This window comes from Cylas formicarius, unplaced genomic scaffold, assembly GCF_029955315.1.
Source record: "Cylas formicarius isolate icCylForm1 unplaced genomic scaffold, icCylForm1.1 PGA_scaffold_6__28_contigs__length_40554024, whole genome shotgun sequence".
Classification (NCBI taxonomy): domain Eukaryota; kingdom Metazoa; phylum Arthropoda; class Insecta; order Coleoptera; family Brentidae; genus Cylas; species Cylas formicarius.
Genome location: NW_026844347.1, coordinates 10,157,947 through 10,181,292, shown reverse-complemented (window position 1 = coordinate 10,181,292; position 23,346 = coordinate 10,157,947). Strand labels below are relative to the sequence as shown.

Genomic DNA, 23,346 nt, shown 5'->3' with positions numbered 1-23,346 from the left:
TATTAGTTAAATAAATGCGGACGAACTGAAATGAAATACTTTTTGTTAATAAAGTTGTAATTTAAGGCAAACTTACCTCATAGAATAACCATACGCTGAATATTACTTGTACTAAGTTGTATGCAATCAAGACGTTCTTCAACTCCATTGGCTTCCGATTTTCCATGAGCTTGGGACCCAATACTTTGACTATATAAACGTAGGTCAGGCACATGAACAGTGTGGGAAACGGTGAGCTCATCAGAAACCAATCTTTTACTCGCTGATCTGAAACCAAATTATACATTCGTAAGTAATTTATTTTAAAATAAATTTTTACCATAATCACCACCACAGTAACTACAAATTAAAAGCAACCGTATAAAGCAAATATTTTCCCTCTTGAGGTAAAGTTAATTTAATTTTAATTGAAGTGTCGCAATTGATTTCTAATGATTAATTAGAGTTCCTTAATGTTTTGCAATGTACAACGTGATATCTTGAAATATCATTTTTGATGTTTACCATTTGGTCTACGAATAGTATTTCCTAGGATTTGCTACGGAAAATTCATCATCGGGAAATTTTAGAAAAAAATGTCTTCCTACGTAACTATTTTTGTCGTAATTACGAAACCTGATTTTTGAAGTTTGGAAAATATGAATATGTATATGCAAAGAAAATAAAAGGCTAGTTTATTATTACACAGTATTTTCAAGGCCAAAACTTGTTATGCCACTATTGTATGGATGTTTTGAAAAAATATCCAGTAATAATAATTAAGAAATGAATTTATCAAAAAACATACTAACGAATTTTATAAACAACTTCTATTAATATGTGATCAGCCTTAACTCTAAAAATTATGTCTAGTTTCATTCAAATTGGCAAAGAGAGTTTAGGAGGCCGACCAAATATTTTAGGACACACGCGAATGTGAAATGTTATTCATGAAATGTGTCAAATTTGATATGATGTTTAGGAGTACCCCGTTTTACCCGAGTTTAGAAGTTTAACAGCGCAAATCAATTCCTACTATAAGCAGTGGCAAATCGTCATTAGCATATTATAGCCTACTCTGTATATGATATTATATTATATTAAATATTTATGTAAAAAAACGTTGCTAGATTTGAATTTTTGGAGACATCTAAAGCAGAAACTAACAATTCATGGCAGAAAGTCTTTCACGAATCATTCTGTACCCAAAAAATAAGCCGGAAAATCTTCTACTATTACGTACTACTTCTACATTACACAATATAAACTTACAAATTACAGTCTTCAAATGAGTCGAAGCTACGTCAACGTGAAATGAATAAATATGTAAATATCTGCCAATAAAATGTGCGTTTTTGTAAAATTTTGCCCAATTCGTATGCATATAATCAATCGCCTGTAGATATGTTTCAAAACAAGATTAAAAGAAAAATTGGAGTTAAAATGGGTATAAAGAATTTAATTAAATTTTTTTGATTGATCATATAAAGTGATCAATTACTTTCATTTATTTATTTGATGAACAGTACAGCCGAACTCAAACGGTGACCAGAAAATTACATAACAATTCACATAAGAAGATTATGTAAACATTCACACTAATCAGTCTCAACTTAATCAACAAAGAAACAAAAACGAATGGCATAAACTATGTACAGAGATCAGCAGGAAGGTTTTGTATAACAGTAATGCATTTTTTGGTGTTGAAAAAAGTCTATGGTCGTTTAAGTCGCATTTCTGGTATTCCTATTCGTTAGAGTGAACGGAAATAGTTTTGGTAAAGAGGGGAAGAAACATGTCTGGAGAGGGAGGGATAACTTGTTCAGATCCAAATTTTAAAAAAATTAAATTAAAAATTTAAAACCTCCAGTATTCTACAAATTCCACATTACTTTTTGTCCCAGCACATCTCTTTAGAAGATCAAAGAAAAATTAAAGACAATTTGTTTCGCAAAAAAGAAACGCACTCAGAGAATTTGGGTATTCATAATATTTATAATGCTGCGTTCAGCCATAAATTAAGCAATTGTCCACTCACGAAGCTATTAAAAGCTCCTGGGTAATTTGGCAATAACACAAACTATTGAAGGTGCTAAACGCACAAAATTAAAATATAATTGTCCAATATCATTATACCGAATGAAAAATAGTAGGTAAAACCGCAAGGATCGATGGCTATGCTGACATTTCCAATAATATTAAGCAATTTTGATTAAGATTTATTTGCTATATTGTGTTGTTGCCCAGTTTTTAAATATGAGATGGTTACGTAGCTTAATTTATGATTGCCGCAATTCCTTCAAAGGTTTATTCAAATGCGATTTCATCATAACAGTTTTTAAATGCCTAGCTATTTACAAATGTATGGCAAATTATTTTTTTTTAATAATATTTTACTTTATTGCCAATTGAGAAGTTTTAAATCAGTTACAAAGACAAGCAAAATAAACTGATCGGTAGATAACAACTTCTTTGACGCTGATCGATTTGTAGATAGCAAAGACTCACAACGCAGCCAACATTTTTCATTTTTCATGAAGAATTTAGAAAAGATTGGCAGTTTTTTTTTGATACGCGGAGTTACTATGGAAATATGATCGTTTTAATAATGAAGCTTTTAGGCAAAAGCATTAAAAAAATGTAAACAAAAAAGAGTTTTCTAGTTTAATGAGTGCAAATGAATAAATTCATTACATTTGTAGTACCTTTCAAACAGTTACACTAAACGCTAACCTGTTATAAATTTCAAAGAAAATCTTTTTTTTCAAACTTTAAAATTCCTTTTTGCACACTTCTAGTATTCATCATACTCTTTGTAAGTTATTACTTGATGCAGTATCTGTGACTCTAATTCTAATTTTAAAATAAAGAATTGACCGTATTTCCATAGCAAGGCAATTTATTTGCAAAAACAAATGGCAAAAACAAGCCGAAAGTTTAACCTAGTGATTCACCCACAATATCACCAAGAATTTTACATGACTCCCCCATCTTTCCGAAATAATGATATGACTTTGCAAATTTATTTGATTGCTTTGAATTGCATTTTTAAACTGCATAAAAACTGAATTGAATATGTTCTATGAGACTTATTGATAGAAAAAATTGAAGACTAATCGATGCGATATTTTTTGTTTAAAATTAATAATATTCGAGTCAAATAAAATTTTCATTTTTTTCTAAAAAAAACGTCAATAAAAAATGAAAAATATTGCCACAATGAAAATAAATTGATCAAAAAAACAACAGCTTGTTTTCCACTAAAATTTTGCTTTTACACGTTTTTCGCTAACAAACCAAGTTGTCATAATGGAAATGTTTGTGATGTCAAAGGCGAAAAATAACGCACACGCAGACTTTCGCAGACGCTCGTTCGCAACTTCGCACTATTTTTAGAGTTTAATTAAGCTCGGTCAAAAGTGAGAGACGTTTTTGAATTAATTTATGAAAAAGGTTTTAATATAAACATTCAAATATCATTCTTGGAAAAAAACACAGAAACTTACCACTTTTATTGTCCATTAAGTCTTTATACCCTTCGTAAACGAAATGGAATACTTGAGCCATTTTATAACCTGAAACAAAACAAAATAATTACATTGTGTAAGTAGGAGTATCAGTTGAAATCAAAAACTAAGATCCAATACGCTTTTTTAGAACCAATCTGCTTGGTCAAGAAATATTAATTTTTAACTTTTACTTTTTCTGAGTTATATGTTATTATTTAAAAAGTTATCATCTAAATATTACCAATTACTGTTAGAAATCTTCGTGGGCGTATATCAAGTAGTTATTTTTGTTAGTTTTGTACTGTTTTTATAACTTTAGGTCATTTAATTATGTTAATTAGGTTAAGTATACCGTTTACGTATATTTTTGCAGTTTGATAAGTGCATTATTTGAAATTACTGCTGTTTGATTGGTGGTTCTTTTTTATGGGGTTATACTACTAGGTGTCATTGTTCAATGGTTAGAGGAATTAGGGAAATCGGAACATCGTACAAAAAGTGGTCGGGTAGAAAAAGTGCTGCAAGGTATCACGAAATGGAAAATATACTTGTAGAGAGCTAAGTAATCAACTCGAAACTGCTACAAATATTAGGATTTATGCCTCGATCGTCAGGAGGCGTTTAAAAGAATAACTAGTAATAGTTGCCTAGCAGAAGGAGTGCTACTGCACCCCTATTTACTTCAGATCACAAATCACGCAGATTAAGGTTATCTAGAGATCATACACACTAGATTGTGCATGATTGGAAAAGAGTTCTGTTTACAGACGTAATACGTTTGCACCATTTATATCAAAGACCTGGACTGCTAAAATGAAATCAACATCGAGATCGTTTAGGGACCACCACGCAGTCCAGACCTAAATGCGGATTTATTGGAATTTGGGGTGTTCTAAAAAGCTAAGTTCGGCGTCATGTACTTGACTTAATTAGAACTAGCATGCAAGAGTGCGAGCGAATGTAAAGTGTTTTTTTTCTCCTGATTTGTAAAATTAAGTAGATTTCTGTAATTTTTAAATATTTGTACGCCAATTTTTTTTTAATTCTTCGAACTTAAATGTTTTCTGGTGCAATATTGGTTAATTATCTTTAATTATACTAACGCTAAAGAAAAAACTAATTATAAAAAATTATAGTGGAACGTTAATTTTGAATATTAATTTATATCTACCAAAAAAAAATCTTATCACCTTTTTCCTAACTTACTAGAGAGTCCTTTTTAGTTGATTTAGTTTTTTTTCACTTACCATTATACCTTCTTAAATTTTTTCACAATCGTGTACAATGAAATGTATTTTTATATACAAGTATTTCTGTTTGGTGTTTTCAAGTTTGATTTTATATCGTTCATAGTAATTTAGTAAATAAATCGCGATTTTAAAAATGTAATTTATTTTTTTAAAAAAAATTACCTACCTTTTTTTTATAAAAACATTAATTCAAAATATCTTTTACTCATTGTGAAATATCTAAAGCAGAGTGTATGAAAAACACAGCCATTGTGGACCTACATTGATATAACATGTTTCCCTTAAAATCATCCAAGGGATCACATTCATAAGGATTGGCATTTTATTGTGCCACTCTGTATTAAGGTACGTAGAGATGTCCAGTTTTACGAAATCCTGACTACTTTTGTAAAATCATTAATATATTACAGTAACAGTTTTTTGAGCGATTCTTGGGTAACAATAATAATAAATAATAAATAACTTTTATTCAAAACATGATTTGAGCATTACGGTGTGAAACAATGAGCAACCCCGTTTTTCAATACGCGATATTTTACTAATACATATTTTCATTATTTGCATATTTATTAGACCTGGGCATATTAACCACTTGAAGTGGATGTGCTGATTTGTAATCCATTCTTAATGAACCCTTTTTGAGTCACAAGTTTGATTTGGAATGAAATATTATCATGCAATTATCTCGCATCAGTGTTTTATCGCTATACAGGGTGTCCCCAGGGTGATTTCAAATTTAAAATGTCAAATGAATAAATACCAGGAACGCTATTGTAACTGAGCTACAATCATTTGAAATTTTAAAGATCATTTAAAAGAAACTCCTCTATTTTTTATTTTAATTATTCATTTTATTTTATTTATTAGACATATTTGGCTCAATACCATTATTTTCACCAGTTTAATCTAGGATTGCATTCTGGCGCAACAATTACGAACCACCAAAAAGAACCAGCGTTCAATTCAGTTTCAAAATGAAATCATATTACTAAATTTTGGTATTCTAACGAATGAGTGTTGATATAAATACATATATTTCATGCACTCTAATCATTTCGCTTACAATTAAACAACTATGAAGATAAAAAGAAATCGAAAACAACTACTAAATCCTTAATTCCAATAGACCTGTAAATTTGCAAAATAAAATAGAACAATAATGTGTAACATTTTATGATGACCGCAACGCACCTACAGTTACCACAAATAAAATCCTCATTGGAGCAAAATGATTTGTAGCCTAATGAAAACAACTCTCAGGAGAAAAATTCAACGATGCTTACGTTATACAAGGCTAAGCTCCCTCTGGAATATAAATCACGATTTACAAATGCAAGTTAGCTATTAGATGCAACCTTTCCCGCCAAAAACAAATTAACTGCTTTAATTTACGACTGCCGGCTGGAACGCGGACAATGCGGAAAATTTGTGATTCACCGAAGATGTTTTTCCATCCATACCGTTTATTATACTAATAGATTGTAATCTCCATGATTATAGTTTAGATTACACGCGCGAGCTACGGAATATACGCAAAAATTTTCTAAAGTACAAGACAATAATTTTTGAAGCTAGCCACGAATTTACAGCTACGAATTAGGTACATTGGCATTCGCATCTATTTTTTATAAAATATAAAAATTTCAAGATGAAATGCTGTTAAATAATAAAATTTGGGTGTCATCCAAAAATTATTAAAAACTGCGCCTAACAAACGGAATCCCCTAGCTATCCTAGACGCCTTTTTAGATTAAGAGAAAGAGAAGACGAATTTTTAAAAAACAAAAATATATGTAAAATTGGTGTTAAAATTTTTAATGTAGTTATAGCATGACCGAAATTTTGGTAAAGGAACAATTTTCACCAGGTGGCACAAGTATAACGTTCTCATAATACAATGTTGATAAAGCATTTTTTTTACTGATACTAATGAATAATAAAGTTTGCTTTTGGAAATACTCTGGTGTGAATTTCTATATATTGTGCGATAAACTTTTTTGTATTATAAAAAATCGACAAATGTTGGACACCAAAATATATTTTTTCATAATAATATAATATTTACTAAGTGTTTTCGTTTGTTAAGTAAAGCAAGACAAATGAATTATTATTATTCAGTTAGTTTAATAGTAAAAATTCGACTATTTGTTAGGCACCAAAATAATTTTGGCCGGAAATGGTTCATTTGTAAAGTTCAATTATATTTTGTAGCATTGTTATGTGTTGGCTGGTTCATTTATTATGAGATGATGCCTTTTCTCAGAATCTGATAAAAGTATAAAAAAAAACTTAAAAACAAAATTTCTTTGGATTTATTTGTACTTTTAAAATATTATATTATAACAGAGTGTTTGAAATGTAGTGGACAAGCAAAAACTTTCGTAATATTCCTCTATATGCATTAAGGGCTTATACACACCGGCGAAAGCGTTTTGCCTGTATTTTATCGTGTTTGAGTTAACTAAGGTGCGTTCTACTGTCCTACAAAAATTTTTTAAGAGGCAGAAATGACTATATACATCTTGATTTATACAACACATTTATACATGAACTTTCCACAAGAAGGTGGACCTGTTTTATACATATATACAAACTTGATATATGTAGGTAGAAGTTACCTCCTTACATCCAGCGGTATGTCCCGCCTCAGGATATTGGCAACACCGCCGGATTTCAAGGTTAATCAAATATGTTCAGGTATTATATATATGAAATAACAATAATAAATGTTGTTTTTTTTTTTAAATCATACAAAAGTAAGCGATTTGTGTATCAAATAACCATTAACCAAATCGAAATATTCAAAAAATTGCTTGTGGGTAGATATTTCTGTTTCCTGAAATTAAACAATATAATATATGCAATACAAAGGTACAGGCGAGGCTTATAATGGAAAGGCCCGCCCTCCCTCGGACCCGGGAGCTGCTTAGACTGACTCTGCTCTACACTCCCTTCTGAGTGTAGAGCACTAACAGGGGCCTACACAATTTATTTCTATGCCTCATTTGGACATTATGACGAAAAACCAATCTTTCTCCGAGTGAATCGGCGGAGTATTTCCTTTTTAATAATTTTATATTAAAAAGAATGTTATACACGTCTAAAATTTATGCTATGCCATTGCAAGTCAGTGTATAGATGAAATACACCAGCACACTTTCTTAAGTCATGTATAAATCCTTGATTATTATTGATTACTTTTCCCAAGTTTTTTGTCTCATCAGAAAATCCACTTTATTCTTGCTCCCAAAAATTATAAAATGGGTTTTCTCAGGATTAAGTTTCAAGTAGTGTTTTTTAGAATAATTACTTAGGATTTGTAAGTACTCATTAATAAATTTAATAGTCTTTAAGAAATCTTCCTTATCAAAAGAAAAATAAACTTGAGTTTCATCAGCGACTGCCTTGATTTTACAGTATCGCAGTGACTTAAGAATATCCGAAGTATAAAAAAGTATAAAAAAAAATGAAACCTTGTGCAATTTCAGATCTAATATCTACTTCAGATAAATTATTATTACACTGTATAGACTGAAACCTGGCGTCTAAATAGCAACTTATAAGAAGGATTATCAGAGCTATAACATTTTACTTTATTTTTTTTTTTACTAGGAGTGAATTATTTACCGCATCAAATGAATAATAATAGAATAAGAATAGAAATCTTATCAAAAGCACAAAAAATGTCGTCAGTCTCATCCATAAGGGCAACAGATGTCTCCAAATTCTTTTGAAAACCGCAATGAGTTTTTGGTATAATTAAATTACCGGTGAAATATTTGGTTACATAAAATTTTTAAAATATTTTATATAAAGTCATTAAAATACTAATAACGCAAAGATTGTTAAACAATGAATTGTGGTTTTCCCAATTGAAATTTTCTATTGATTATGAAAATAGCTGATCTTTAGCAACAATCAATGAAATTTGTTATGTATTTATCCACACATGGACTGCGGAGTTGGGGAGATTTAATGCACACTAAAAAAATTAATTGAATCAGAAAATATATCATTTATATAAAAAAATCCTTCTTTCGCTGCAGTCTGTAGAACTATTTTTACTCAAGCAAATGTTTTTCCAATAAAAGTTACATTCTAATTTTTCTTGGAAATTTTTTGGTCCTTATATTGTTTGGTTTTTTCTTTTTTTTTTGAATTTCAATTAGAAACTTTTTTATTTTGGTGTTATTTACTTTATTACCCTACTAGTCGATTAGCGTATCCATTTTGTATTATTTTCGTTTCAGATATATACATATATACAGTGAAATTACTATCCTATAGAGGGTTAACAGTCCACCACGCCTGCGTAAGCAATTGTGTGCAGGAAAAAAAGAAATGTTTTGGTTAATTTGTGTTTGTGTGAACGAGCGCTCTCTTTACTTTACCCTTTCGGGAAAATGGTAAACCTATTTTTCTCAATAGCCGTGCACTTGCATTATAGAGATTTTTATCGCAAGAAAGTCTTTCATTAAAAACCCCACAATATAGAGAAGAAATTTATTTTACCCCTCATCATCACATAGAAAAACCGGAAAGTTTATCAACTATGTTTAACGCTAGTGCCCCATCAGAAACCACAAATATAAAATGATACTGGGTATGCCGGTCCTAAATTACAAAAGGACATTTGTAGTATTTTATTAAATGTTAGATTACACAAGATCGCCCTTTGTTGCAAATGCATAACAAATAATAATAATAATAATAATAATAATAATAATAATAATAATAATAATAATAATAATAACGTGTTCCGAAGAACGGGCCAAATGTAATTTTATTTATTTGCTCTTTCAGACACAAATAGAAAAACCTGGAAGAGTGTGCCCTTACGAATAAATAGAATATTAACTACTGTTTTGTTATCAACAAAAGAAATAAAAAAATAGGCAAAATAATTAGTTTCTCGAAGTCCGCTAGAAATATATGTTAGACGGATAGATCGCCCCGACCCTTCGGCCAAATTTTCAGAAAGGTACTACGTTTGATCATTTTTTTTTTTGGATTGTTTTTTAAATACAAATTTCGACCCGTAGGTTAGGTCCATAAGTATATCAGAAAATCTGGTTAAAGGTTGGGTCGATTTCCGCAAACACCCTGTGTCTTGACAACAATAGGCTCATTGGTCATTCTATTATACTTCAAACAAAAATAGAAACACGAATTTTGAAAAAAACAAAACTGTATCAATTTCAATTAAAATTTTATAAATAAATAAATTTGTTCCGTGAATTGCTTAAACGGCCAGGTGGTGCGAATCTACTTCATACAGATGGTTAAAATGTTGCTTGCAAAATCATTTAAATGTTGATGGAGGTCACGCTGGATACTTACGATAGTACCTGTTTGACCATTTCTACTATTGCGAATTTCTTGCAAACGCTTTTCATGGGTGCAAACGATGTTATAACACATGTCGTTAAACTAATAATTATTTTATAACTGTATTTATCCCTCACAAGTTCTTTAATCCCTACAACATAGTGTCAGCTCGAGGTTTCTCTAAACTGAGCCTATTTATTTTAATTACGGTTTACTTCACCCTTATACAGCGTGGTCCAAAACTCACTAATCAAATTACAGCACGCACATAATTTTTGATGAATTTTGATGTAGGTTATTTTATGATAAACAGAAAAACTTGGAAGGAATTGAATATTTCGTGCATTCTCAATTCGCGTCAATCAAAGCTTGAAGTCTTCGGCTCATGGTTATGAAAGTACTTATAAAGTTTTCATCAAACAAAAATTGTTCCCATACTGAACTCCTTGCCATAGCTCCTCGCTGGTTTGAGACATAAAATTTCTTCGAAACAGCCGTTTCACCATTTTCCTCAATATATTTTCAATTGGATTGATGTCAGGACTGTTATTTGGCTATGGAAAGGTTTCAATGTTGGCAATTTAGACTCATTGTGTAACGATGTTTGCAGTGTGCAGTTGTCTTGTTGGGAAATATGGTCCAATATTTGAGATGCCTTAACTCTTCGACAAAGTGTGATTTTACTGTCTGGAAATTCAGAAAGAATTCTAGTTTTTCCCGCTTTGGAAAGGGATATCCTCGAAGGAGCGCTGAACTAACTGCTTGTCTTCCAGATACCCGATTCCTTTTAAAGGTTTCTTGTTGTCTACACCTTCTATTAATGGAAAAAACGGTTGTTCTGCTTACATTCAAATGTTGAGCTACTACAAATAAAAATCAACCATCTTTTACTTAAAAATTCTTGCTTTTAACTCTTTGCTCATATGTGGAGCCATTTTAGGCTTCCTTTTATTTTCTGGCGTATTTGTGACAACGCTGACAATTTTTTATTTCATAGTGACAGTATTAGAAATATGAAAATTAATAAGTTTGCATAACAACCACATGGTGGCCTATAATAAACTGCTCAAAACTTAAAGAGACTTAAACTTTAAGACATAAGGAAGTTTTGGTTAGTTAGACATATAATTTTTTTATGAGACCAGCAGTACCAGGAGATGGCTAATTAATTAAACTGCCTTAAAATGAATGGAAACTACTATTCTACACGTTGCAGATTGGAAACGTAGAAAATACTTGTTGCCGTCAAAATTTAATTAACAGGAGACTTGGCACTATTTTTTTTTTAATTTTTTAATTTCATTAACGACTTTTAGTCAGTACTCAGAATAGGTATAATTTAATAATTTAATTCATTCGTCTCCCAATATATTACATTTTCTTTTATTTTATTGACATTCATTTTCATCAATAATAATCATTGTCATCGTAACTACGGGCGTCTGGTAAATCATTGTTGCAAATGTGTATTTCTAGTCAACTTTTACTTAAATCGCACATTAATTTTGAGATCACGAAGAAATAAGAATTTCATGCTGGTTCATTTCCTATAATTGCGTGTTTCCTTTAAATTTATGTTCTGCATGTCGAATATCTACCTAGGCAGAATAAAGCGTAAATTTCCTGTTGCCCTACTTTCCAAAAAGAATTTAAGTTCTTAAAGAAAAATTAATACAACAAAATTTTCGCCAGTTTAGTGAAAAAAGTTATTATCAAATAATATATACAATTTGTATTGTCACTGCAGCGGGCAATACAAGTATTTGGGATGTTGAAATATTACCACATGTACTCGAACCAGACAGATGTTTTATGTATGTATATATGTTTAGACTCTATGAAAAATTGTGAAGCTTTATATGTAACATATTCGCTACCCACCAAATTAAACAAATTGAAAAAACTTTCGTGTTAATAAAATACAAATTTATAAAAACTAAATATAAACTCAAAACAACAGTAGATAGTAGGTGCTTTTTCTGTAGTGCTAGATTGTTCTCTTCTCTCATGTTTCGCCGTCACATCCGTTTAGCATTTTTACAATGGAAAAATAATAAAATGCTAACATTTCGAATTCTACAATTTTTTTAAATGCCCAATCTTATACAAGGTCACACTTTCTTAAAGTGCTGCGATAATATTTTTTACAAATAAGGTGTTAGATATAATATATGAAATATGTCGTGAAAGTTCCGTTGTTGTTGTTGTATTTAAATAAATAATAATAAAATCGTCTTTATTTAAACTCCTAAATTACAAAACAGCATTTAAAAATATATATAAATTGAATAAAGTACCAAAATTTATAAGAATTATTAGCAACAAAATACAAAATATACATACATTCTAACTATTACACCTCTAAAAGTGTAATAGTGCATGATATAAAGTGTATGATAGATAAAGATGATTAACCCAGCAGTAACCAAATGAAATGAGACTAACAAAAATACGCGAATTTTTAATTATTTACAATCTTTTCTTAGAATAAAGGTCAAGAGAAGGACCATATACAACGCCTGTACAATTACAGTGTCAGACACTGAAAGACTCACTTAATTGTCTTTTTAAAGATATACAAAAAATATTTTTACTCTAATATCGAAATTATTGCCCTAACTTGATTTTTCGCTTGAACAGTCTTTGTTGAATCCAAAAAAACATAACTGCGGACTTAGAAACATAAATTTTTAAACCGTTTTGAGTAGAGTAAAGTAAATTTCCATTGAAGCGTAAGTTCATTCTTTATTTTTTATATTGACAGCAACTGACATAGCGTCTACAAGGGTGAGTCTACTTTAATTAATCTTGTGCCTCTGGTATAAACAACCCATGGTACTCTGATGACCTGAAGATTTCTTCTGTCATTAATTTGCCTTTAGACATAGTAAATTTGCGGTCTTAAAAACATATTTCCTGAGTACTAAGCTCTGGACTCGACTCTACTTAAATGTTGATAAATGATACCAGGAGTTGATTTATAAACTAGACATTAAAATTAACAACAACTAACCAAACTAATCAAGACTAACGAAAATTATATTTTTTATAAAGGAGAATAACAATTAATTATGTGAAATTTACATATTTATATAAAATAAACATCTCCTATAAAGGCACGTTGATTGGCAATGGGAACGAACAAATAAATATTGGTTATGTATTAATAGTATGCGAACATAATTTACTAATTTCACTTTTTACTAATATTAGAAAAATTATGATTTACGATTTAGAATATATTACAGAGTAGGATAGTCATTTATGTTATAGTAATGTGTTAAAAAAATGTCTTTTTATTATCTATAAGGATCAGCTTAGGAATGGGGTATGGTCTATGAATGGAATTTGCTACTGCAAATCGAAGTGAACGCTCGTAAAATTTGGATGAATGCTTGGGGGCCATAAGTGTATACTTGTGTCTAATATTAAGATTGTGGACATCAGTTGTAAAACTTATTTTAAAATAATGATATATATAAATAAAATATTGCCTACATCGCCAAGGAGTTTCTTTAGTTTTGTGACTAATTCCGACAGGAGACAGAGTCAGAAATTTACGTTTTTTGTTTGCGTTTACAATTATGCAACAATTATAGAGGCTATGACAAAAATGTGCCAGGAGTAAGAAAATTTAAGGTATAAATAAAAAATACTTTAGGTATACAGAATCTTGTGGGACTCCCATTTTCAAATTCCAAAACTGAGAAGTTTCACGTTTATAAAAAGAGGGGAGAGACTTTGCTGTTAGAAATAACCTTACAATTGCAAACACCCTGTGGCAGCATCACCCCAGACGGCTCCCGACATGAAAGAGTCCAGAGAGAAGGCTTGGTAGAGTACTAAAGAATGTATAAATAAAGCCGTGGTGAAATAGTCAAAAGAAAAATCCCAAATTAAGAAAGAACACTGGATTAGTGATCACACCCTGCAGTTCGCTGACCAACAGAGACAATTAAAGGTATCGTCAAAGAAAGAGAACCAGGACAAAATTAAACAACTAAACAAGGAGATCAAAGCAGCAACCAAGAGAGATACAAATGGACACATCGTAGGGGTCTGTTGGCAACTGGAGAAACACTCCAACAAATATGAGTCTATATGAATGGTGTGACCACATTCTTTGGAAAGGTTAATGGAAAGAAGAGGAGGATGTTTATAATTTACATCTTGCATTCATTTTTTAAGATAATTGGAAAGCATATCTATACCCTGATTAGAAACCGAGGATTTAAAGTATCAAAAACCTTTGTGTATACGAGCAACATAAGAACTGCAATTAATCTATTTTCGCTTGCATTAATAATATCGAGATTTAAAAAATAAAATTCAATAATACACCTTCACTCTTACAATAAGGATTTACATTATCATCGCTTACAACCACTGAAGTTCAGAAGGCAGTGTTTTTATTTAAGAAGGTAACTAACTTAATCGATTCTGAGTTTTATGTGAACTATATTCCAGACCTGCTCTCAGTGGCCCGGCTTTTAAAAATGATTGATTATGTTTCTAACTCTCCCCTTAGACGTTGCATGAAATTACACAATAATAGTGTAAACAGTAGTATTGAATTACTTAATATTAATTTACGAGGCTTTCAAAATTTTAGTAGGAACATTTATATTTCACTGAGATTTCTCTTCGCGTATTAGTCGGCTTTATTATTTGCCCTTAGCGTTATTTTTTGTCAGAATTTTTTTTTCCTTCCCCCAATCTAAATTTGTAATTATTCTTATTGTTTCTAATTCATGTTGCTCTATTTGGTCTGCTCCAAGCAAAACCATTTGGTTCTGGCAAGAACAGGGGGATATACTATTTCAATTGGTATATATTAGAAACTTAATAATCATTTCAAACACAAAGAACGAAAAATTTTGAATGAGATTCACTAGTAATCAGTGTTTTTGCGAAGATCCGTTATAATTTTCTTTGATTTCATTATTTCACCATTAATTCCACGTTTACCTGGGGTGCTTTCGTCTTTTCCGTTTAAGGCACTTAACTTCGAACTTCACTACCGCGCAGTACATACATACGCCACGAGACGAAACAAAATTTTATAAAATCAAACGCGAAAAGTAGGCGGAATTCTACGCGAACGAAAAGCAGACGGACCGTCTTCGTGAAACGCATTGGACGTTGCAGCGCGGCCCGTAAAAATGTTAGTGAAAATTCATGCTAAGCATTAATTTGATTACTTCTTACTAAACACATTTTGTAAAGCGATTTGCCAACAGGCAACTTTTATTTTCTTACCTATTGCTAATATAAAATTAAATTGATTTAATTGTTGTGTTACCGAAATTTGAATGTCGGCGCGGCTGCGTTGCGCCATTTTCCAAGTTTTTTATTTATCAGTTTCGTCACACGCCATCCGCACGTTCCGTTTTCGCACAATAAGTTTATTTAAAAAAGATCAAGGTTTTTTTAAAGGCGGTACGTAATTTAAATGTATCACCTTCTTTTTTTCTAGCTATTATGATTACGGATCGTGATAAAATGTGACAACACGCGGCGGCTATGGGAAAATAAGGTATCGTTATTCCGCAAGAATCGATACGAGCGTTTAATTGTTGTTATAATTATTATTCTCGGGCGTCGCGAACGAGATTAGCGGTTTCATAGGCGAGTAACTCTCCCTCTCTCTGACACTGGATCTCGATACCCGAACGCGGAAAAATTTATCAGTTATAATACGACCAAAAATATAGTGCATTTATTGCTTTGAGATTTTAAGTATTTAGCAGTATGTTAACCGCAAACCTTCGCAGGACCGTGGTAAAATCCGTCCCAACAAATGTTTATTCCGCATTAACTAGGTCTTGCATGAGATGGACCGTAACGAATGTTTATAGACACTTCAGATTTTTATCTGAAACGTCAATGGACCGTTTTAAATTTGATTAAGCATTGATGCTGCTGGGTATTCTCACATCAGGTGATACGTATCGTTCTTAAGAGTTTAGTCTAAACTGCAATATATTCGTATATATTACGGAGGTAAGAGCTTCGACCCTGCGAGACTGTTTTCAGTGGATATTTCATAGGGTAATTGTAGTACCAGTTTTGGTGTAATAAACAGTAGGCCTAGGTCGGTGGTAAAAGAACTATATATTTCATCTCTTCACATAATGACGTACACTTTATTGTTCAAGAAAAGAATAGTTCTTAATACGCCATTAAAACAAGATAAGTTTAAAAGGCAAGCAGACATAAATGTACATAAACTATTACTAAATAATTGTATAGCACAATTAAATCAAACAAATATGCAGGGTGAATCGAAAAGGTGAGTCAACCCGTTAATGATATCACAGGTCTACAAAATTAAACTTTTTGACAGATGTTTTTGTGTTGAAAACTGATTTTATATAATTTTGGTAGGCTGATTTCAAAAATTCTAAGCATTTATTTGTATCACGTAAGGAAAAAAAACGATAGTATTCTGATACTACTAAAATAGTTTATTTTTATATTCAGTAAAAAAGTGAATTTTAGTTAAAAATAGTGAAAAAAAAACTTTACTCAGACTTTTTCGAGTCAAATATTCGTCTTTTTGCCAGAAAGGTGCGTTGTCCAGACATTCGGCTGTGTGTTTTTAAGGGCATATCCCGTTTTAACATCCAGCAGCAGTCCGCCATCATCATTATGCTCCATCTGTCGGTATCACGGTTCCCTTTCCTTAATGTCCTGTGTTCTTCGCTAACTGTTCCAAGACTTTCAGGAAAATAAAAGTATGAAAACAGGAAATGCACTTTCAAACCCATATTACAACTTAGACGATGAAAGTGTTGTAACATATTTTGAATAACACTTTCGTAGTTTTCGTCCTTAGAGTTCCCAAGAAACTCATTAATTACTTCTTTTCTCGGCATTGGTTATTGTGTCTTCAAAATCCTTGTCTTTGCATAATGTTTACATCTGCGGTCCAACAAAAATACCTTTTTTTTATTTTGGCATCAGATATGGCTGTAAAATTTCCTGCACAAATATTTGAAACAATGTTTTTTGGGGTCAACTAAACTAACTTTTAACACATCATACTAAACTACCAGGTGTAAGGCTTGTTCCAGAGGTCCATATGAGACCAAAGTCTATCTCTTGCCAGACTATTCTACTCACAAATATAGTATGGAAATTTTTTATAACCGCCCTTTTGTCCTAGGAGCATGCACAGCACTTTAAGGTCACCACAAAGCATCCACTAATGTTATTGTTAGTGTATTTTCTTCAAAGGAAGTCCTAAATTTTCATACGTTTCTTTTGAACGTACCGAATGCGTTGTTCACGAACAAAAATAACAATCATTACTGTGATAATGTCACACAAGTCAGCAATATGGTTATAGTTTAGACACAAGGGTTAATTGGTCGTCTGACCATCGTATGGGCTCTACCCCTAAAATTTAAAAAAAGGTTAGCACTGCGCGAATTATAGCGTAGAATATAATCCGTCTAACCTTGTCAAATAGTTGGAGTAACAAAAGTTGATCAAATCCGCTTGGAGGAACATATCTTAACTTAACTGAAAATATTTTAAGCATTTAAGCTGCACATCCTCCAAACTAGAAGTAAGATTTTCGTAAATAGGCGACCATATTATAAATGAATATTCAGTTTACCACTAATTTGAATGCGCTTGAAGTTATTCTTAATATGTGCTCAATAAAAGTAAAGTTGTATCAAATCCAACACCCAGATCCCTGAATGTATCACGCCTCTGCAAGGCTACACCTTTCAGTGTATAGTATAGTATATTATTTCGATAAAAAGGACAGGACTTTGCATTTAGCAACATTTAATTTCGGAAAGTTGTGTGGTGCTTTGAATATTTTTGTCTCTCTTAAAGTCCTCTTTTAAATGTTAAAAAATTACAATTAGTAAATAACAATTTTTTTATTTTAATTATCAACAGCAAGAAATCTTAAGTATAAAAATTAATTATTAAATTAAGTGTTAAAAACGAGTAAAAATGAGAAAAAAAACTTTTTTTTTAAATACTTACAGAAAAAAATTGTGCTAATTTAATGTCTCAAGATCATAGGTATATAGCGAAAAAAATCGGGTGTGTAATAGGCTACACCCCTATTTTCTGCTAATGTGTCATTTTTATTAGCTAAACGATTATTTATTGTCTACACGAAAAGTGTAACCCAACTCGACAATTACAGATATTAAGCTTCAACAAAATATGTGTTATTTATAAATAAAAAAGTTATTTTTTAAACAAATATTAAAAGTGACAATAATTTCACATAAAAAGCCTGTAAAAAATAAAAAGTCTTAAACTGCTCAATATAAATGCATAAAATGATAGCAATTGTTATTGTCCTGAACACGTAGTAATTATATGTTTTAATAAAAAAAATCGACTTTTTGCCGTTTACAATGTTGCAAGGTTGATTTCGTAATGCTACCCTGTAGACGTGCGATCAAAAATGGTAAATTTTGTGTGTGAATTAGTGCTTTACAAGTGAGAATTAGTACTCAATCGGATAATTTAGGGGTTTTGACCAGATAAACCCATATATCTTAAAAACTACGCCATAATTTAAATAGGTAAGTTAGCTGTGCTTGATGAATTAAGAAATGAACATAAATGGAAATCTAAAGTTATTGCCGTTAGAGCAAATAAAACTTTTGTATTAAACTTTATTCTCTAAGTCCAAGATAATTCCCGAATATTTCACTGTGATCACTTCTTTTAAGGGAAAGTTTTAACTGATAAGAAATTTGCAGTTGTTCACTGCTGTTTTCAAGTGAAAAAATAAAGTTAAACAATAGTCTATGATATTGAAAGAATGTGGGACTTCAAAGTTGTTTTTCGACATCTAACCCATCACATATATCTTGTATAATTTTCCAGAACAGATTAACTAATACAATTTTTTAACTGTTACATCTTTTTCTTCTTTCTTATGGCGTGACTCATTTATTTAATTTTGTGATTTTTGTAAGCATCCTTATTTCTTGTAATGAAAGTAAACTTAGTAAATACTAGAGCATTACTTGATATAAAAATGGCATTGATTTTTCTAAAAATATATATACAAAAAAGTATATCAGAGTAGGAAAAAATCAAACGTCGGATTTTAATGGCAGAAAACAAAAAACTGCTCTAATAGAGTGTCATTTATTTCAAAAATTAGCTGAATAAGATCCAAAAGGCAATCCAAATAGTGAGACGGGAATTGGTTTGACTTTGGATATAATTTTCCCTGTCTACAACTTGTAATTCACAGTATAGTTAACTTTTTAAAAAATATAATGTTTTACTAAGACATTATGTAGTATTTAATTATGACATATAACTGATAGCGACAATTAATGTTCCAATAAGAAAATAAATACGTCCCAGAATAATATGACCATTACATTTTCTAGCAAAACATGATTATTTCAACCGATTCAACGAAAACTAATGCACCTGGAATTATTAATTACACGGTTTTGGTAGTTAAATTACGAGCGGGAAACGAATTGGTCTCGCGCTCTTTAAAAGGTCAACTTGAACCCGCAGAACCTTGGCAAGGAAGTTCACCTTCTTGGGTTCACTGCGACCGGAACCGATGAATCGGTATTTTTTTTATATTAAGAACTTGATATCAAGTTCCATTCGAACATCACTACTCTCTGTAGTAGTCAGCATGATAAATATTCTTCTTAGAAGCATAAATAACAATAAACCAGACATCGCGTTTGTATTTAAAGTAGATTTTATACAAACTTTGTGTCCCCAAATCGAATATTGTCCATTACTTTTTGTCTATTATTAGCTCAAACGTAAAAATATTGTTTAATTTTTAATAACATGCATGTATAGAACCCGTCAATAAATCTGGTCAATGAAAACTTCGATAGCTCCTTTTCTGTGACAGTGTTGTATTAATTTTGAGACACTTCTTCTTAAAGTCCAGCTGTAACGGTCCTGCACGAAATTTTTGTGCCTCGTTCCTAACTAGCATGGTTATGCTCCACACCTAAGAGATCCATCATACATTTCTGCTTCTATTTAGTATGCAAAGCATGCTCTAAATTTATCGATCACCTCTACAAACTGTTTCATTAGGCTGCTACTAACCCAGTGGTTTATTGTGTCTCTGCGATCCCAGAAGCATGAGAAGCAAGAAGTTTTGGCGTAGTCAATTTGGTGTTAAAATAAAATTAACTATGTTTTAATTCGACTTTCATCAGTCTAATTCCTTTTTTTTAATTTCCTTTCTACTTTAAATTTAGTAAACATTCACTGATATAATTCTATACCCTTTGTGAAAATCTTGCAAAGATATAAAATACGGGATGGTCACCAAATATGAAAATGTGCTATTATACTAAGTAGAAAGTACAAGAAACTTAAAACTTCTTTAAAATATTATTATAAAAAGGTGTTTAGAATCAAATTCGACGTGGTGGCTGGTGATATTACCTTTGCATATAAAATATGAGTTGATTTAATGACATTATTATGTATGTAAATTTATGGTTTTAGTGTAAAAGTTGTTCATAATTTATACGTTGTTTCTGTATTGTTTACACTGATTATGACGTTATAAAATCTGCCGAAATCTTCATGTATGTAAAAACGTATTAGAACAAGGCCACAATTTTAATACTTCATTTACTTATTTGGTTTTTGTAAGGGGTCAGGCAAAATGAGGTCATCATTTTGTTAATTCTTTTTATAAAATGTATCGATTTACATCAAGTCGTCGTATTTCCACCATTAATGAAACTGACCGTCCACCTAAAGTCAATGGAAGTTAAGTCATGAAAGGATAATTAAAATTGTTTCAATTTTTTAAATGCAATGCTTGTTATGGCAAAAGTTGAACTGCAGCACCAAAAATTTACTGATAATACTAAATTATTATATCATATCGTAGCTGTGGTATGCTTATAACAAAAAAATATTTTTTTGTTTTTTAATTTTTTGGCAAAAGCACTTTTTACGGTACTATAATACATTTTTTAAATTCTTTTTAAATTCTTTTATTAATAAGTAATTGTAATATGATTAACCAAGTGTATGTAGATGAACGATTTGCTCTTAACAACAATCATAAGTTTGTTTATGGTTGACCTTGTAAAAAAGAAAAATTGAAGGGATAATGTAGAACGGTGATGTGGGAATCGGTATAGCATATACATTTCTTTTATATTATATTTCATAATATTGTTTTTTTGCCATAAGTTTGGACACTGACACGTTTCCTTTTGTTTTGTTAAATGTTATTACATTTATGGTTGCAGGTCTCCCAGCAACAAATTGATGTAGGACCGATATAATATTTATTTTTAACTTTAAAGCTTGAATCTAGGCAATTGAAAAATGCTCTCTGATTGGATTAAGCTACAAAACAGCGTTCATATTAAACATATTCGGCAAATTGACAAAAGACAAAAGAGTCGTCAGTTTAGAAATCGGCAGAAGTCCTTTCCCTGGATCTTGACTCTAGTAGACTAGTTTTTCCTTGGAAAAAGGCTTGTGGTTCTGAAAATTATTTTGGGTAATTGATGGCCGCTTCCTGATTTTTCCAGATCGACCTCTAAATTCTCTAACTTTTCCAAGTTCAGAGCCGTCCGTGATAAGCAATCGTAGAACAAAATGATTTTTTGAACTTAAAAACAAAAATATTATCGCTGAATGTATAAAACATGATGACCTACCGCAACAATTGGCGTCCGCATTGAAAATGAAAATCTCGCGAGACTATTGAGCACAGATCCGTACGACAAAGAAATCCAATATAAAATGTTGTTTTAGGTTAAGTGGAAAATTTCTTAAAGCATCGTCGTAAATTAATTGCATAAATTACGTTAAGGTCAGCTCGGAATGCCTTAATAAGTTAGTGTGGCATTTGCCAGCCATTGACGTAGTTCACATGATGCACAATTGCATATTCTCATAAGTCACGAAAATACTGAGACGTCAGTCCTAATATTAAAAACAACCTTTTCTAATAGGGAAATTATGGTGATGAATCTAATTTTAAATGTAAACAAAACACATCTAATGATATTTTAAATATTCATTAAACAATATGACTTGGCGGATCACCGAGTGAGCCCAAAATTTACTACTGCTATTTACATAATGAAATGGACAAAAAAATAGATAAGCAGTAGCAGTGGTGATAAAAAGAACATAACCAATGAAACAAAAGAATAGAACAGAGAGACTGCGCTTACAGGGTTGCGCGCACCCTGTATTTCAATTAGATTCAATCAATTTCTACGTTCATTTCCTAAGACCGCTGTAACATGTTAAACTTTCTTCCAGATCTGATTAAGTAATTAATTAATGCCAAAACACAAAATACTAAATGTATTCCGTGTTTGTTTGCCATTTCAAATTGTCTCTTTTCTTAATTTAGTAATTAACGATTTAAGGACTGATTTTTGGTAAAAAAAAGAACTAATCAAATTTACAATTTTTCATAGTTTACAATTAATCACTTCGAAATGTAAATGTAAAAGGTCCATTCAACATGCTCATGCGTGAGATTTAAAATTTCGCTTTAAAGCAATAACCAATAACAAAGATATTATTTTTGAATGTTTCAATTTTCACCGTAGTAGGGACTACTAGCTAATAGCTATATGGACTTATCAAAACGAATATTACTGGAAAACTTGAATAGATAGGTATAATTGTATTGTTACGCTTTCTTATGATACACCCTATATAATTGAGTTAAAAAATTAAAAAATGTTCAATATTAATGAAAAATGAAAAATGTTTTTTCAAAATAGTAACAAATAAGGGAGATTTAGTATTTTTTCACACTTTTGCGCCGACTTATATGAATATGATAACTAGTTCGTGAATTTGGTTCCATCACTAAGTTGCAGGTCATGTTAATTCTATAAATTTCGGTTTAGAACTCAAATAACTGAGTGAGTTGCGGGTATTCCTATTACGACTCCAACTTTGTACTATTCAAGAAGACGTAAACAACAAAACAAGGCGCACAGAATTCGATCAATATTAATTTGCCGATGATTGTTAGATTAACAAAAAAGGTCATTAATTTTTTTTCAACGTCATAGCGGTGCCCAATTATCATTTTAAAATATTCAATAATCGTAATTATAATACGCCATGGAGACGAAAATAAGCCCGCGTACGTAACACAATAAAACACATTACCATAAAATCAATAATCGTTGTAAACGTAAGCCGAAAAAATTACGAAATGTTTGGGCAAAATGTTAGCATCAGGGCATGATTATCTTCGCTAACAACTTTTTATAATCGAATGAAATAGATTTTCTGCG

At 31.1% G+C, this 23,346-nt stretch overlaps 1 protein-coding gene across 1 annotated transcript in view; it reads right to left on the bottom strand.

The window, feature by feature from the left end:
* LOC132703223 (elongation of very long chain fatty acids protein 7-like) overlaps positions 1 to 23,346 on the bottom strand; it is a 54,838-nt gene that overhangs the window by 13,805 nt on the left and 17,687 nt on the right. The window contains exons 2-3 of the mRNA XM_060672349.1: positions 3,486 to 3,554; positions 77 to 267 (exon numbers count right to left, since the gene is read on the bottom strand). Of these exons, the coding sequence (XP_060528332.1) occupies positions 77 to 267; positions 3,486 to 3,546 (252 nt within the window). The 5' untranslated portion in view covers positions 3,547 to 3,554. The remainder of the gene's footprint in view (positions 1 to 76; positions 268 to 3,485; positions 3,555 to 23,346) is intronic.